The sequence below is a fragment of the Mobula birostris genome, chromosome 8 (assembly GCF_030028105.1).
Source record: "Mobula birostris isolate sMobBir1 chromosome 8, sMobBir1.hap1, whole genome shotgun sequence".
Taxonomy (NCBI): domain Eukaryota; kingdom Metazoa; phylum Chordata; class Chondrichthyes; order Myliobatiformes; family Myliobatidae; genus Mobula; species Mobula birostris.
In genome coordinates this window covers 76,094,470-76,113,189 of record NC_092377.1, presented here as the reverse complement: position 1 = coordinate 76,113,189, position 18,720 = coordinate 76,094,470, and the positions used below count along the sequence as shown (strand labels likewise).

At 43.7% G+C, this 18,720-nt stretch overlaps 1 protein-coding gene and 1 long non-coding RNA gene across 2 annotated transcripts in view; one reads left to right on the top strand and one right to left on the bottom strand.

Moving 5' to 3' along the window:
* The window catches only part of LOC140201415 (uncharacterized), a 45,385-nt gene extending 36,179 nt beyond the window's left edge, over window positions 1-9,206 (bottom strand). Inside the window, exon 1 of the long non-coding RNA XR_011886856.1 lies at window positions 8,935-9,206. This is a non-coding gene — a long non-coding RNA (uncharacterized lncRNA). The remainder of the gene's footprint in view (window positions 1-8,934) is intronic.
* sptlc3 (serine palmitoyltransferase, long chain base subunit 3) overlaps window positions 8,348-18,720 on the top strand; it is a 124,232-nt gene continuing 113,859 nt past the window's right edge. Inside the window, exon 1 of the mRNA XM_072265484.1 lies at window positions 8,348-8,637. Within this exon, the coding sequence (XP_072121585.1) occupies window positions 8,530-8,637 (108 nt within the window). The 5' untranslated portion in view covers window positions 8,348-8,529. The remainder of the gene's footprint in view (window positions 8,638-18,720) is intronic.

Sequence of the window (18,720 nt, the reverse complement as noted above, 5' to 3'; positions counted from 1 at the left end):
TCTCACTGAATGGTGGACACGGCTCATAAGCTAGCTGGCCTTCCCCCAAAATCAAGTTCCATCATCCTCTCCACAGGAGAAACCAAACATAGACTAGGATGAATGTTTTGTAAAAGATTCTGTAAGTCACCCTGAGCTTCCCTAACCGAAGTTCTGATACAGAGTTTGAACTGAACATTAACAGTTCATTTCCTCCCACACATGCTGCTCAAACCACTGAACCCAAAGTTCAAAGTAAATTTATTATCGAAGTATGTGTATGTCACCATATATGATACTTTTACTTTCTTGCAGACATTCACAATAGAACAGAAAAATAGAATAGAATCAAGACTGGTAAACAACCAATGTGCAAAAGAAGAGAAACTGTGCAAATAACAAAAATAAATAAATAAATAAATAGTACTGTGAATATGAGTGGTAGAGACTTTGAAAGTGAGTCCATAGATTGTGGAATCATTTCAGAGCTGAGATGAGTGAAGTTATCCCTGCTGATTCAGGAGCCTGATGGTTGAATGGTAATAACTGTTCCTGAATCTGTTGGTAGGGGACCTAAGGCTCCTGTACCTCCTTCCTAATGGCAGCAAAGAGCAAATAATCCTCCAGTGGATTATTTTTTGGTCTAAATTCCAACATCTGCAGTACTTTCAGTACTATAATATTCATTATAGTCTCATGTCAACCCTACTGTCTCGGGTCTTTTTACTGTTCCAGTGAAAGCCAGGGAAAATCTGATCTTTCAACCAAACACTTTATTGATCAATAATAATGAAAGATGAACCTGTAATGTTAATTTACTTTTTGTCTCTCCACAAATGCTGTCCAGCCTGTTGGGTATTTCAAGTATTCTCTTTTATTTCAGATTTTTAGCACCTGCAATGTTTTGTAACTCATAGTTCCAACATTGTTGTTCTTCATTTCACCCTTTCAGAGACCCTCATTCACTCCTTCTTGGTCATTAGCATGTCACAGGCATTCTTTTTGCTTTCTGCACCCTGCCCCTTTCTCTGCAACTTCAATTATGTTCAGTAAGCTTCAAGGTAGTCGAGGAAACAGGATAAAGTCCATCTCCAGTTTGGGGCCCTACGCTGGGAAACGGTTGACTTTGATAGCGTTAGACAGGACCTGGGACAGGTGAATAAGGAGCCCCTGATAGAAGTGAAAAACAGACTTGAGTGCAAGACATTCAGAGCCAGCGGTGTCCCGCTGGAACAGAGGCTCCCAACCTTCTTTGTGCCATGAAGCCTTACCATTAACAAAGGGGTCCATGGACTCAAGGTTGGGGAACCCTGCTCTAGAATAAGATACAAAGGTAATAAGTTTAGGGAGTTTGAGAGAATATTGAATCTCAGCTTAACATCTCATCCAAAAAATACATCTTCCAATTGTTCAGCACTCCCTCGACAATTGGTTTTCCACTAAAAGTACTCAGAGGCAAGAGGGCTAGCAAATGAGTTAGACGGATGCAAGTTTCAGATATATAGAGGAGCATCAAAAGACATTCTATCTTGACAGCATTTGAGCATGATGTACATAATTAGGGCACAGGCTGAATTCAGACCTCCAGTCCGTGTTGATGTGAGGTTTTTTCCTGCCTCTCGGTGGCTCCAGCACCTTTCTTGTGCAGGTGCTGCTGGAATAGAAGACAATGGGGAATGGAGTCCCTCAGACTATCACATCTTCAAAAAGCATCATTGTACACCAGGACAGCAGCTCAGCATCACTAATTTAAGAGCATTTGATTGCTTTTTTTTCCAGATTATGAGGACACTCAGTCTTCGTTTATTGTCTTTTAGAAATGCATGCATTAAAAAAATGATGCAAAGTTCCTCCAGAATGATATCACAAGAAAAACACAGGACAAACCAGGACTAAAACTGACAAAACCACATAATTATAACATATAGTTATAACAGTGCAAAACAATACCATGATTTGATAAAGAGCAGACCACGGGCACAGTTAAAAAAAAAGTCTCAAAGTCCCGATAGACTCATCATCCCACGCATGTGGCAGAAGGGAGGAACTCTCCCCGATATGAACCTCCAAACACTGCCAACTTGCCGATGCAGCACCATTGGAGGCACCCAACCGCAGCGGACTCTGAGTCCATCCGAAAACCTCGAGCCTCCGACCAGCCCCTCCGACACAGCCTCTCCGAGCACCATCCTCTGCAGAGCGCTTCAACCTCGCCCCGGCCGCCGAGCAACAAGCAAAGCCGAGGACTCGGGGCCTTCTCCTCCAGAGATTCTGGACCACACAGTAGCAACAGCAGCGAAGCAGGCATGTCAGAAGTTTCACCAGATGTTCCTCCGTGCTCTCACATCTGTCTCCATCAAATCAGGATCGTGCACAGCACCCTACTTGACAAATAACAGACATCACCACCGGAGTGGCTGCTGCGAGCTGCGTCGCGCCACCATCTTCCCACCACTTTGGGCCTGTATTCACTGGAATTCAGAAGAATAAGTGGTGACCTCATTGAAACCTACTGAATGGTGAAAGGCCTTAATAGAGTGGATGTGGAAAGGATGTTTCCTCTGGTGGGAGAGTTTATGACCAGAGGACAGAGTCTCAGAATAGAGGGGTATCCTATTAGAATGATGAGGAGGAATTTCTTCAACCAAAGAGTGGTGAATCTGTGGAATTATTTGCCACAGGCAGCAGTGGAGGTCAAGCCTTTATGAATATTTAAGGCAGAGGGTGATAGATTCTTGATTGGTCAGAGCTTGAAGGGACATGGGGAGAAGGCAGGAGATTGGGGCTGAGAGGAAGATTGGATCAGCCATGATGAAATGGTGCAGCACACTCAATGGGACAAGTGGCCTAATTTTGCTCGTTTATCATATGGTTTTATAGTCTTAATTGCTTTTGTTTGACTGAATCAGTATGGAACCTGATAGAGCTCCTTCTCCGCTTAGCTCCCACCACCTCACCCCATTCCCTCAATCCAAAAGTTGGACACATAAAAGACACTGGAAGTATAGTTCTGCATGAGCAGGAGAGTGGTTTCGCTCCAAGTTGGAGCTGTGGTTCCTGATCAGCTGAGTAGTCATCAGTACTTCATTGGGAGAGTGAATACTTAACCAGCAGAGAAGATAAATAGTGCCCAAGTATTCAGCATGGCTTAAGACCTAATCACAAATATTGGCTTCTGTCCTAGCAAAAGTGGTGGCCATTGACCTAGCATTTAGAGGGGTTGACAACCAATGAAGGATGATGAAGGGGTCCCTTAAGGACGAGTGGTTCCTGTCCAAGGAGAGCACTGCCAGGTTTGGTTCTTATCTCTGAAAGACGGACTGAGCACCCCTCCAGTTGGTATTTGAACACCATTCTTGTGACATACTGGGGAAGGGCTTGGTTCTTTTCCCAGAAGAGGCATTTTTGCTGCCCCAGTATGAATTAGACCACATCATAACAGGGAGAGTGATGACTCTGAGCAGGAAGTTTGCTTTTACAGTCAGATGTGTGGTTTCTGTCATTACAGGTTTGGGGTCCTTTCATCAAAGGGGTGTGATTACTCTCTCGGCTGTGTCTTTGCTAATATGTTTTGTGTTTATCATATGTTTACTGGAGAAAGGTGGGTGGGGAATAATTGACTTTGCAGGGCCACCCCTTATATTACAGAGTAAGTAGTTATTTTCCCGGCAAGTAAAATGTTTCCTTTCCCCAGAAGAAGTTCCCCACAAGAGTTCAACCCAGATAAGTGTGAAGTGGTTCATTTTGGTAGGTCAAATATGATGGCAGAATATAGTATTAATGGTAAGACTTCTGGCAGTGTGGAGGATCAGAGGGATCTTGGGGTCCGAGTCTATAGGACGCTCAAAGCAGCTGTGCAGGTTGACCCTGTGGTTAAGAAGGCATACCGTCTATTGGCCTTCATCAATCGTGGAATTGAATTTAGGAGCTAAGAGGTAATATTGCAGCTCTTATTGGACCCTGGTCAGACCACACTTGGAGTACTGTGCTCAGTTCTAGTCGCCTCACTACTGGAAGGATGTTGCCTGGATTGGGGAGCATGCCTTATGAGAATGGGTTGAGTGAACTTGGCCTTTTCTCCTTGGAGCGATGGAGGATGAGAGGTGACCTGATAGAGGTGTATAAGATGATGAGAGGCATTGATTGTGTGGATAGTCAGAGGCTTTTTCCCAGGGCTGGAATGACTAACACAAGAGGGCACAGTTTTAAGGTGCTGGGGAGTAGGTACGGAGGAGATGTCAAGGGTAAGCTTTTTACTCATCGAGAGTGGTGAGTGCATGGAATGGGCTACCGGCAACGGTGGTGGAGGCGGGGTCTTTTCAGAGACTTTTGGATAGGTACATGGAGCTTAGAAAAATAGAGGGCTATGTGTAAGCCTAGTAATTTCTAAGGTAGGGACACCTTTGGCACAGCTTTAAGGGCCGAAGGGCCTGTATTGTGCTGTAGGTTTTCTATGTTTCTAAGAGCTTGGCTCTTTTTCAACAGGGAAAAGAAGTTTCCCAGCAGGAGCAATGATTCTTTTCTCAGCAGGGGTTGCTTCTTTTACCTGCAGGAGGACTTAGTCCTGTCTCAGCAGGAGTGAAACCTGACCCAGTATAACTTAATATAATTCCCAGCAGAGATTACCATCTGTCCCAGCAGGGGGGTTGGCCTAGTGTGAAGAGGGAGAAAATTATAAAATCAGACATGCAAAGAGACATGGGAGTTCTTGTGCTGCAAGATTCCCTAAAGGTTAACTTGCATGTTGAGTAAGTGGTGAGGAAGGCAAACGTGATGTTGGCATTCATTTCAAGAGGACTAGGATATAAAAGCAAGGATGAGACTTTATAAGGCATTGGTCAGACTGCACTTGGAGAATTAAGAGTGACATAGGGCCTCTTATTAAGAAAAAAAAATGGCGAGTTTCCAGAGGAGGTTCACGAGAATGATTCCGGTAATGTATGGGTTAATGTATGAGGGGCACACGATGGTTCTGGGCCTGCACTCACTGCAGTTTAGAAGAATAAAGGGTGGTCTTGTAGGTTTTCACAAATAAAACTAAGTGAGTGATTTTATGTTTAATGATAATGGATAGATTTTTGCATAGTAGGGGAATTAAGGGTTATGGGAAAAAGGCAGGTAGGTAGTCCATGGTCAGATCAGCCATGATCTTATTGAATGGCAGAGCAGGCCTCAATGGACCAGATGGCCTACCCTTGCTCCTATTTCTTATATTCTTATGAAACCTGTAACATATTTTATTGAACTCCAAGACACAAAAGCACACTAAAAATCTTTACGCAACAATCTCATCACGTCAGACCAGCCACTTAAAGCGAAATTCCAGCTCAATGTCAATGGTTGTGAATTAGATACATTTCTTCCAATTACTTTTCGCTACACCGGCCCACCCCCACACCCCCAGAATGCTCTAGAACCAGAATTGTGAGCCTGTATGGAGTTCGGACAAGCTGCGCAGCTCGGGGTCTGTTTTCCGTGGGTGGAAGAACTGCAAGTGCCTCTGTCTCATCCCAAGGTGAGTTAACACACTCTTGGTCACGTTGTGACGCCAGGGACATAGAAGCAGAATACTCCAAATCTTGGTGGGCTGGCTTAAGGCGGTCTACCAAAATATGTTGAGTTTTACCCATCTTACTTATGAAGAAAGCTTTTTCTCCCCATTCCAAGACGTGGAACAGACCATCACAAGAGCTCCTAAGGTGGGCGTCATGGCGGACGAAAACAAACAAGGTGGAATGTAGGGCAATAAACTCTATGAAATGGTGACCCTCTGAAAGAAAATGAAAAAGGCAGACAGCCAGGTGGAGACCAAGAAGCTCATGGTTAAAGGTACTGTACTTCCTTTCCTGGGGACAGATCTCCCGTCTGAAAAAGGTGAGCAGCTACCACACACCTCCAACCAACTGTTCGTACATAGCATATTCCAAGGTGTCAGTAGTAATGGCTATCGGTAGGCTGGGGAGCAGGTGCACCAGCATTTAGAAAGAGCGCATTTGGTATCATTAAAATCCCCTGGTCATGTCTGCCGACTAGTCAAGCACTTGATTAGGGCTATTGCCTTTAAGAGCACTATACAAGGGGAGCCTAAGTTCAGCAGCTCGCAGAATGAAACGGTGATAAAAATTTACCATACCTAAAATCCCCTGTAGTTTTTTTTGTAGTGCAGGGCAATGGGAAATCCATAATAGCGGCTACTTTTGATGGGAGGGGTTTTGCACCTTCTGCAGAGATGTGATTGTTGATAAAGTCAATGGTTGAAAACCCAAACTGGCATTTAGCAGGGTTAATAATCAACCTGTGTTGGCTTAAGTGATCAAAGAGTGTGCGGAGATGCGATACAAGTTCAGATTTGGATGCACTGGCGACAAGTATGTCATCCAGGTAAACAAAGAGAAACTCTAAGTCTTTTAATACGGAGTCCGTCAGTTGTTGGAAATCTGTGCTGCATTTTTCAGCCCAAATGGCATGTGCAGAAACTCAGAAAAGCCAACAGGGTTATCATAGCTGTTTTGGAAGTGTCCTCCAAATACACAGGCAGCTGATGGTAGCCCCTAACTAGATCAACTTTTGAAAAAAAAAATCCACTTTCCAACTAAACGTGCCAAAAAGCTTTGGATGTGTGGGATCAGGTAACGATTGGGGGTCATAGCCTTGTTAAGGCGTTGGTAATCACCACATGGGCGGCAACTGTCATAGGTCTTTGGGACCATATGTAGGGGCGAAGCCCAGAGGCTTTTCAACCCGTGTACAATGCCAAATCTTTCCATGTTGGCAAACACAGCCTTCGCAGTTGTCAGCTTTTCTGAGTCCAGTCTACGTGCACGGACATGGACTGGTGGGCCAGTTGTGTGAATGTGGTGCCCAACTCCATACTTTGAGGCTGTAGTGGAGAACGTGGGCTTGGTGAGGTCTCAGAATTCACCCAGCAGTCGAGTAAACTCATATGCGGCAGTGCATGCACTTGACAGAGTCGTTGTGGGGAACTTACTGGGGGAGCAGGGTAGTCACCTAAAGTCCTTGACATCCATAAGCCAACAATTCTCAAGGTTGACTAACAGTCCTTGGGCACACAGGAAATACGCACTGAGCAGAGGTCTAGCCACTTTGGCCGGGACGAAGTCCCATGTGTAACATCGCCCACTGAAGCAGAGTGTCACCCATGGTGTCCCGTTAGTCTGGATCCTGCTGCCATTGATGGCCTCCAGCAAGGTTTCGTCACTCTCGCCTTCTCATCAATAGGCAATACTGGCAGCACACTCACTACAACACCTGTGCCACATAAGGTGTTGCCCTGAAAGGGTGTCCGTAATGAAGAGTAGACGACCCTGGCTGCTGGAACCCAAGCTGTTCACAGACATTTGATGTCCCGATGCACTGGCACTGTCAAAGCTTCAAGGTAGTCGGCATCTCCTAGCGTTCATGTCAAAGTGAGTGTGGTATAAACACAGACCGAATGTCATCTGTTTCACAGCCTCACGTTGGGGGCCTTGCTGACCTTGCTTATTGAGGTAGAGAAAGGAGAAGGAATGGCACATCACTACCTAGCTAACAGCCATTTTAGCAAGCTCCCTGTAGTCCTTCATGGGTGTATTAGTGAGGGCTATGCGAATTTGATTAGACATTTATTGCATGAAGAGTTCTTTAAAAATAAAACAAGGATGGTGATTTCCCCAGGAAAAACAGCATGTGGTCCATTAGCTCTGAAGGCCTAGCATCAGCGAGGTCCAGCAAGGAGAGCTGTGTTTTGCAGAGATTAGATTTTTCTTCAGCCAGAGGGCAGCGAATCTGTGGAATTCATTACCACAGATGGCTGTGGAGGCCAAGTCATTGGGTATATTTACATATGGAGATTAACAGGTTATTGATTAGTCAGGACTTCAAAGGTTTTGGGGAGAGGGCCTAAGAACGGGGTTGAGAGGGAAAATAAATCAGCCATAATGGAATGGCAGAGCAGACTGAATAGGCTGAATGAACCCATTGAACTGCTCCTATGTCTTATTGTCTTGTTGAGCAGGAGATGGCTACATTTCCAGCAGAGGTTATCGCCTGCTCCGGCAGCAACAGCGATTTTTGTCCCAGCAAGAGTTGGCTCAGTTCCAGGCAGGATTAAGGCTAGTCCCAGCAGGAGTTCTCATTTATTCCAGCAGCATGAGCGGCTCTTGTTCCAGCAGAGGTTGATTCCTTTCCAGGCAGGAATGGCTCAGGTCCCAGCAGGGGTAGCAGGTTCCAGCAGAAGGTGTGACGCTTGTCCCAGCAGGGTTTGGCTCTTGGCCAAGTGTTGCAGTGGGGGGGGGGGGGAGAAAGAGGAGAGCGGTAGAATTGGCTCCTTTCCCGGCAGGAGGCGTGGTTTCCTTCCCGGTAGGGAGAGTGTTTCGCGCAGTCTGGGCCGGGCGCGGATCCGCCTCTCAGTGAAGGCTGCCCGGGAGGGGGAGCCACTGCGTTCGGCTGGACCGCCCCACCGGAGCCGGCCCGGTGCCCCAGCCTGAGCCGCCACCGCACCGTCCTCCCGGAGCTCCCTCCTCTCAGCCGGTCCGCCTGTGGTGAGGAGCAATGTCGAGCTCGGCTTTCTCCAACGGACACGTCCTGCACCGGGACCTGGGCGGCGGCTCGGAGAAAAACTGCAGCGTGCTGAGGAACGGCTGTACTCGGAGTCTGCAGGTAGGTAGCAACCGGGGCGTTTCGCCCGAGCCGCCCGCACTCCCTCCTCACGCGCGGCTTTCCCCGCCTTCCTCCCTGCTCTCCTTCACTTCTGCCCTCATCTCCTCACTCGCACACTTGAAGTGGCTGCAGTCATCGATTTCTTTACCTTTCTTCATGTTCGCATTACCCCTTTAGTTAAACGTCTAGTTTTGCAGTCATTGATTTATTTGCTGTTCGCAGTTGCTGAACTGATCGCCTCAGATTTTATTTAATCTCTAGTTAAACACATGTTTATCATAATTATTCTACACTTACTTGAGCGCAGCCGTTGATTTGGTCCTGGTCCATCGTAAAGGCTGACGAGCTGGGGCTTTTCTCTTTGTAGCGAAGGAGAATGTGAGGTGGCTTGATAAAGGTGCATAAGATTATGCGAGGTGTAGGTAGATTGGACAGCCAGCGCCTTTTTCCCAGGCGGCAATGGCCAATACCAAAGGACGTGAGTTTAAGGCAAGTGGAGGGAAATTTATAGGTGTCAAAGGTTAGAATTTTTTTACACAGCGGTGCGTACCTGGAATGCACTGCTGGAGTGGTGGTCGAAGCAGAAACAATAGGGATATTATTTAATAGATTATATAAGAAAAATGGAGGGTTTATGGACTGTGTAGAAGGGAAAGGTTAGATTGATGGTGGAGTGGGTTGGCAGAACATCATGGCCCAAAGAGCCTATGCTGTGTTGCATTCTTCTATGTTCTACATTCTATGTTAATCGGACTGCATTAAATAGCCCCCCCCCCACGCCCCGAAAAAAACGTTTCATTTAATCGTTTAACATCAATCACAGTTGTGCATTTATGTAAATGAAGCTCAGTGGTTTCTCTCTGGCTGACAACACTTTGTAAAAGTTTCCCTTCTTTCAGATTAAAGTTGTGATTACTGTGGTCTGTATTCAGATAGAATCACTTGAAGAGGAAGTTAAAATTGATGAAGTAGACTTTGGCCCATATGTTGTATCGCAGCAGCGCCTTGTTTCAGGAAGTGAAACAGTTTTTAAACATTTAATTTTTAAGCATCAGGGGGAAAAAATTGATAGGTTAGAGTCTGGAATACATTGCCAGGTAAGGATTCAAGTGTAGCAAGGAAAAGGGACCTATATAATTATCTGAAAGGAATACATTTACAGATTGAGGTGGAGTGAGTGGGACTTGAAGTGCTTTTACATGGAACCAGTATAGATTCAAAGGGTTTAATGCCAGTCTTCTATGCTATAAACATTCTTTGAACCTGTAATTATGAACTTTTATTTTGTAAAATAGAATCCACACAAAGGTATATTCATGCATTTATGTTGCTTGCATAAAATGTTCTACAGTATCAATACATTCGAAAACATGATCAATCATCTATTTTAGCTACACACTAAGGCTCAATATATACACGGAATAATGCCTTCCAGCTTTTGTGCTCTGTTCTGTCTTTTATCCATTTCTACAACATGCTACTTTGATGCAATAATACACCTTGGTTCCCAGATTTAGTCCACTTCTGACTTGTTGTCGTCCTCAAAGTAAAAGGCCGTGGAGCCACGAGTTTCCATCAACTTTCTGTCACATTGGCCCTGCTGAATATTCATCAATTGCCTCTTGAGTGATTAAACTGCAAGTTAATACTCTTTATTTGCAATTCTACACCTTGCATCTATCTCTATATCCCTAATCATCCTCCTAACTCTTCCCACCTCTCACGACAGTAATCTGCTTTGCTTCCCATTGTGTTTGAAAGCAGTTGTGCTCAACTTAGGAAACAGTACCTGGTACTGATACACTTATACTTGTTTAATTTGTGTTATTAAGCATACTTCTGATGAGATGCGCTTCAATAAGTTTCATAGGGACTATCTGCCATTGTTAACTATGAGCAAAAGAATTAGGAAATGTTAAGGTGTAATGAAGATGCGAGGTCTAGAAGAACCAGAAAAGCGTAAATACCATGAGCTGAGGATAAAATAAGGATTTGTTTAGAAGAAGATTTTTGAGAGCTTCAGTACCATTATAGCAAGCATTTTTCAAAAAGGAAAATAATTTATTTTGCTTCAATAAGGTCATGAAGGAAGTTGACAACAGATTGTATTTGAGTATGCTGGTAAGAGAAATATAACTACCCCATTTTCTCTGCCAAATGAAATGACCCCTCAAAACATTCATTATACATTATCTACTGTAATTTTGCAGAGGGGCAAAGAAAACATAATCTTTTGTGTTATTTTGTAAAGTACAAATAGCTGGTGACAGCTGTAACTTAGTCACATGAATTGCTTGTCCAAATGTGGAGCAGTGAAAATGAACCAACTAGCCAACCTTGTGAATTGCAACAAGAGGAAATTATCACCTGCTCTGCAAATAGATAATAATAAACTTCATTTATTGGTGACTTTTGAAATGTAGGGAAACTTTTAGGATTAAATTTTTTTAACAATTAAACATTGAAAACTAATATCCGTAAGTTTAAAAATTCATTCTTTTTACATCAAACAAAACAAAATTAACTAGTCAGTGATGTGACCAGGTAACTTGTATTCTGGAAGAGTAAAGATACGTATATGTGGCAGTGGACAAAATGTCATTAGTAACTTACCTGTAGTTTATAGACAAAAAATTCCATCTTCAATGGAGTAGGAAATGAGAATGAGAAACAATTTAATCTGTTCTAGTTGTTGTATCGTCGTGGGAGGAAATGCTCTCTAGGGAGCAGAGTGCTCTGCCGTTCCCCACATTATCAAAAGTTGTATTTTCATGCCTTTCAACATAAAACATTCAAGGGAATGTTAACATTGTTGTCATTAGATGATTAAAATATTACAGCCAAAAGCCAAATCAGAGAATTGAGCTTTCAGGAGAGCCCTGGGGAAGTTTAGGGGCTCAGTCACTGAAGACATAGCCACCAGTAATAACAATTGATCGTGCAGATGTGCAAAAGACCGGAATTGGAGGGAAGTAGATACTTCAGTGTTTTGGGGACTGGAAGTAGTTAGAGGCATGGAAAGAGCTGAAGTTCTAAAGAGATTTGGAAACAAGGAAGAGAATCTTTTATATATTATGTATTTATGTTAAACATAATAAATTTATTATTATAAATATATTGAAACTAACAAGCAAGAAGGTTTATCTAGCCTTCTAGCAGCCGTTTCTGTTCATTGGAATTGTTGGAGTACTTGCTGGGGCTAGGTTTATTGTGCTGATTTCCCTTGTTTCCATGCTCAGTAAGCTTGCGTGTACTGATAGAACTCAGTGGGCCAGGCAGCCTCTGTGGAGGGAATGAATAGTTGACAATTCAGGTTGACACCTTTTAATCTGGCCAGCAAAGACCGAACACAGAGGCAGCGGGATGAATAGCATTATTCTTTGCCCTATCAAAGAGATCTTTCTTTTGCAGTTAAAGTCTCCTGGCAGCCATCCAGAGGGTGGGGTCAGCCCGTTCACCTTCTCAAGGTTTCCTCACTAGTTTGAGAGATTCAGCTTGCTTCCCATACTGCATTGATATGTCAGTGATTCAAACAGAATTAAGGTATCTGGAGATTAGGTGATGAAGTGTAGGTGAGGTAACAAAGCTCCCTTGATTTTATTGAATGGTGAAGCAGGGTCATGGAATCTATCATCTTGCCTTCCCTCATGCTTGATACTAATTTAAATTTGCTAAGTTGTATTTTGTCCTTTCTCCCTCCCCTTATCTAATTCACTGTAGACTCTTCCTATTCAAGTTTCATGGCCTGTGACAGTGCCTGCCTTAAATACTGTTTGAATGAGCTGGTGAGAAAACAGGATAACTATCTCCAAGTCAGTTGTTTGGGTTTGCAGTTGACCTCCACTTAGTGCCTCCCCCTTGTGATATGGCTTAGTTCCAAGTGATGTGGTGGATTTCCAAATGGAAGCAAAAGACAATGCCCAAAGAATTAAGGGAAGGAAAGAATTATCCCAGGTTACTGTTGCTGGAAATTGATCTTGATTGAAGTACCTAAATAGAAAAAATGCATTGAGGGGTGTGAGTAGCCACCTGCTAGAGATAGAGCTGCATGCCACATAGTAACAATACTGAATAATACATTTTGAGGAAGATTTTTTTGTTTTAATTTCGATGATAGATATAGTGTTGTCTGTTTTACAAAACATGATTGCTTTGCATCCATGCTTGGTTTCTAACGATCTGTTTCAGCTGTAATAGCTTGCCGAATACATCAAATCTCACCAGATAATTTTATCCTCTGTCAATGTGACATGTCATCTGTCTTTACCTGCCCTATCTTTCCATCATCCTTGCCTACCTTGAGTTGCAGGAATTCTCCTTGATAAATCCCATTTATTTATTTCTTTATTTAGAGATACAGCACAGAATAGGCTCTTCAGGCCCTTTGAGTCACACTGCCAGCTTCCCACCAATTTAACCCTAGTCTAATCACAACACAATTTGCAATGACCAGTTAACCTATGTACGTCTTTGGACTGTTGGAGGAAACCCACGTGCTCCAAGAGGAGGACGTACAAACTCCGACGCCCTGAGCTGCAACAGCATCGCACTAACCACTATGCTGCAGTTTTTGCCCCCAGGCCCCAATTAGCTGTGCTGGTCTTGGCTTTATTCAAGCATCACCCCCACCTCATCTCTGTGTATCCCAGCTCTTTGTCCTACCTCTATTGAGCATTCCAGAGCTGCTCTAAACCTTGTGGGCACTGGCAGGTAGGTTTATTTTATTTGATTTTAGTCATGTTTGCAAGAGAACTTGCACCCAATTTCACCCATTAGCTTTTTTTTTTTGCTCACTAACTTGTATTTGCTACTCTGATGTTGCCAGTTTTAAAAACCTAATCCTTATTCTCAGGTTAACACGTGGCCTCACCCATTTCTCTATGTCTATGACCACCTCCCCCCATCAACTCTCCAACCTTCTATCAACCGTGGCTCTAATCATCAGAAAGTTAATGGCTGTGCCTGTGGCTGTTTAGTTCCTCCTTATATCCATAATACCATCAGAATGAAGCTATTCAGGCCATCAAGTCTGCACTGACATTCAGTCATGGCTGATTATTTTTTTCTGAATCCCATTCTCCCATCTCAGCCCCCTTACCAATTGAAGACCTATTAATCTCTGCCCTAAATACAGCCAATGACTTGGCTTCCACAGACTCCTGTGGCAAAGAATTCCACAGATTCACCACACTCCAGCTGAAGAGTTCTAAAGGGTCGTCTCTTTATTCTAAGGCTGTGGCCTTGGATCCTAGATTTCCTACTAATGGAAACGTTCTCTTCCCCATCTACTCTATTCAAAAAATAAATAAAGGCATCAGTTAGTCTTGCGAGACCATGGATCTGTGCCTGGAAAGTCTTCACTCTCCAGGGCGCAGGTCTGGGCAGGGTTGTATGGAAGACCAGCAGTTGCCCATGCTGCAAGTCTCCCCTCTCCACGACCCCAATGTTGTCCAAGGGAAGGGCATTAGGACCCATACAGCTTGGCACCAGTGTCGTCGCAGAGCAATGTGTGATTAAGTGCCTTGCTCAAGGACACAACACGTTCCCTCGGCTGGGGCTCGAACTCAGGACCTTCAGGTCACTAGTCCAATGCCTTAACCACTTGGCCACGTGCCCATAGCTATCCAGGCTTTTAGATATTCGGTAGGTTTTTAATGACATCCTTCCTCATCCTTCTGAACTCCATCGAGTACAGGCCCAGAGTCATCAAACACTCCTCGTATGTTAAGCCTTTCACTCCCACAATCATTCTTGTGAATTCCTCTGTACCCTTTCCAGGGCCAGTCCATTCATGCTTAGATAGAGAGTACTCGTTGTTTGAGCATTGTTAGCCTCACATCTCGTTCGTTCACTACTTGTGAGCGAGGGGAAGGAGTTTAAGGCTAGTAAGGGATGGCTGGCTGGCTACGTAAAGCACTACAGCCTCAAGAACTTAAAGATCACGGGAGAATTGGCATCGGCTGATGCCGAGGCAGCATCAGCGTTCCCAGAAGAGCTACGATGGTTGAGTCTGCACTGAACATGTACAGACTTTTTTTGTCATTATTCCCTAAACAATACAGTATAACAACTATTTACGTAGCATTTACATTGTATTAGGTATTACAAGTAATCTAGAGATGATTTAAAGTATATGGAGGATGTGCGTAGGTTATATGCAAATACTACGCCATTTTATATAAGGGACCTGAGCAAGCATTCAAACTCTTCATCGTTATCGTGGCATAACTGGTGAAATATTCTGCTGTTTAATGGATGAGCTTTAATTTTGTTGATAGCAGATATTATAAGGGTCATGCTTGGAAAAAAAGTCTGGCTGAGGTTTTTGGTTGCAAGATGTCAATAGGTTGCACAATTGATTGCAAAAAGATTTGGAATTTCTTTTTTCATAAATGCCATTAAACCAATATGACGACCTGCCATATATGGTGCTCCATCTGTTGCACAAGAAATCGTGTTCCTAATCAGAATACGTTTATCGTCAATATACATTTTGATTTCATCATAGATTGATTCTCTGTTGATATTTGGTTTTAACTTTTAACAAAAAAGAATCTCTTCATAAACTTTTCCGTTCTTGATAAACTGTACATATGCCGTTAGCAATGCCTTATTGTCTTGCACAGTTGACTCATCCAGTTATATCTTAAATTCTGTTTGTTGTAGCTCTGTGCATAGTTCATACTCAATGTCTTCACTAATTTCATCAATACAATGAGCTACAGAGTTATTACTCAGGAATTAGTTTTAAGATGCTGGTATCCATTTTGAGAACAGTGGTGAGCACTTCTGATACAGCAGGCATTGTTAAGCTTTCAGCAATTGTATGAGATTTTCTACACTTTGCAATCATTTCAGAAATGTTATAAGAAGCAGTAAGACTACTATCAAGGTCACTTTTAGCTTTTTTGGCTAATGACTTGAGTGTGCAGTGCTTTTCAAATGCTTCTTTCATCTTCTGGAACTGAATAGTACCATAAGTAGCCTTTTCAGGGTGTCTTTTACAGAAGTGTTCCTACAAACTTCATGGTTTCATAGCTTCATTAGACAATACAGTATTATGGGGCATCACTGATCTGACGGGGATGGAATAAGACCAAACTCCAGGTGTGTAACATTGTATTGACGCACTTTCTATAGTTTCTGTTTCTTAGCAGGATTGGAATTCAAGGCTTCACCGCCTTCAGACTCATAGAGATTGTGTCATACGCATTTATCCATCATTCATGTGGCTAAGTTAAAATAACAAATTAACACAAATTGGGAATGCCTGTTGGGTGTTGACAACAGCAGCGAGTTGATAGGGATGGAACGATGGTAGCAGCATACAAAGGAACGGTGAGGCGATGATGAAAGTGATCACAACAGCGAAAACTTTCTGCGTCTCAAGTCAAGGGGAACTGTTGAGCACCCTGGTTGCTAATTTATGCATCCCCAGTACTATCTGTTTGGCTGGCAAGGTCAGATGAGATTGCCAAGTTTCAGACACGTTGTGATGACAAGTGCTCACCCCCTGAAGAGCTCTGGTTCTTCCTGTGTTCCAGTGCTTCATCTTTTTTTTTTTCTTTTTTGGAAGTGCCTGCTCTACTAACAGGTCACAGGGCTTAAGTTAGGGTGCTGCCTCCCATTCCCCCTAAGAATCTTGAACGCTCCCCCCCCCCCCCCATGACGTCCATTTCCCCTAACGCCCCTGTAGAGCATGTTACCACCTCCATTGGGAATCACTCCCCTCACCTAATCATGGACAATTTACAATAACCAATTAACCTACCTGGTACATCTTTGGACTGTGGGAGGAAACCAGAGGACCTAGAGAAAACTCAAGAATTCATGGGGAACAACGTACAGAAACTCCTAGGGAATTAACTCTGGAACCCCCCCAGCTGTAATAGAGTCGTACTAACTGCTACGCTACTGTGGCGCCCATATCGTAGTCCTCTTGAAATGAATGCTAATGTCACATTTACCTTTCTTACTAGCAACTCAGCCTGCAGGTTAATCTTGAGAGAATCCTGAACTAGGATTCTAGCGTCCCCTTTCACCTGTGACTTCTGTAATCCTTCCCCATTTACAAAATAGTCTACATCTTTATTCTTCCTACCAAAGTACATAAATCCATGTTTCCCACTTGCCCACTGCAGAGTCCCTGCCTCCACAACACTACCTGTCCCTCCACCTGTCTGCTATCATCTGCAGACTTGGCCACAGTGCTGTCAGTTCAAAGTACGTTCATTAGCAAAGTACATATGCAGTATACAACCCTGAAATTTGTCTTCCCCGTAGACAGCCACAAACCAAAGCAGAACCATGGAACCAACCTGCCCAAAGAAAACGTCAAACTTTAAACCCCCCCCCCGCCAAAAAAAACACACAAATGGCAACCAAAAAAATGAGTAAAAACACAGAATATAAAACTCAAAATCAACAGGAATATTTCAGTGCAGTTCAGCGTAGTGTTTGTTATCTGCAGGCCACCCCAATTCAAATATCACCCGACAGTAGTAACAAAACAAGAGCGGTCAGAACTAGAACACATCATAAACCCGAGTCCAGATCTACAATCCGTGTTAATTAAACCGTGCTATGGCACCATCTGCCAGCAGCATCAAGGGGGAGAGAGAGATCACTCAAATGCAAGGACCTTTCCTTGGGAGCAGCGAACAAGAGACCGCCACACACACCTTCTCCGGCAGCAGCGACCCAGTGGCTGGTAGATGGCGCTGAGCACTCAGTCGCCCTCAATGGTTTCATTCTACCTCGCCACTGAGATCAGCAAGTGATGGAGTCAGTTGTGGGCCTGTGCCCCGTCTCCTCGCCTCCTATTTTCCTGGCCTCCATGTTGCAGGCTTTGGTTACTGTCTCGTGGAACCCTCTTGAAGGCAGCAAAGCACCAGATTGCCCAACCGGCCTGAAATCATGCCGCCAGAATGTAGATTCCTTCACCCAGATCACTGATGTGCAAAGTGAAAGCATGCTCCTGAAACTGGCCTCTGTGGAACTCCACTTGCCCCGGCAGCCATCCTGAGTAGCTACCTTTTTATCCTCACTCTCTGCCTTCTGCCAGTCAGCCAATCTTCTATTCATGCTCGCATCTTGTCCTTACACTATGGGTTCTTATTTTATTTATCAGCCTTGTGTGGCATCTTTATCAGAGGCCTTCAGAAAATTTAAGTAAGTAACGAACGTTGTTTCCTTTGGAGGCGGCTTTTTACCTCCTCGATGAATTTTAACAGATTTCTCAAGCAATATCTCCACTTAGCAAACCCATGCTGACTTCATCCTATTGCTGTCCCTATGGCTTCCTTCATCGTTAGCACATCTTGGATTAATATTTTGCTTGCCTCTCCTACTTGGTTCAGTGTGAGATTGTGAAGCAGCTTGGGATGTTTGACTGTGCAGCAGGTACTGTACAAGGCAAGATGTTGTTGATAAACCCAGTTCCATTTATCTGCATTGCAGAACTCCCAAAGGCACTATGCTCCCAACACTATTATAGTTTGATAGTTGCGCAGCTCTGACCAACCATAATATTTGTGTTTCCCTACTACAAAGTGCATGTGTTCTGCTTGTAAGATCTGTACAAACATTTTCTGGGATCTGAAGGTATACCTTATACTTTATTGTCGCCAAACAATTGATACTAGAGCGTACAATCATCACAGCGATATTTGATTCTGTGCTTCCCGCTCCCTGGAGTACAAATTGATAGTAAATATTAAAAAATTTAAATTATAAATCATAAATAGAAAAGGGAAAGTAAGGTAGTGCAAAAAAACCGAGGTATCCAGGCCATGCCATCTTTTTGCAGCTACCATCGGGAACAGAAACCAGACTTGTGTATATGACAATAAACTCAATGTCGACTTTCAAGGAAATTTGTGTAATTCAACGAGGCTTGCTCAGATCTGCAAGCAAAAAGTTGGAAATTCATGTGTGCCTCCATTAACTTTCACACTTGCGTGTGTTAAGAAAATAATGAGCTGTGTGAGAGTCCCGAATTTTCATCCTGCTCTACTAAGAGCAAGGTTTCTCACAGCGTGTATTCAGTAATACTGTTTCACCACCTGGGTGGTGATGGAACTC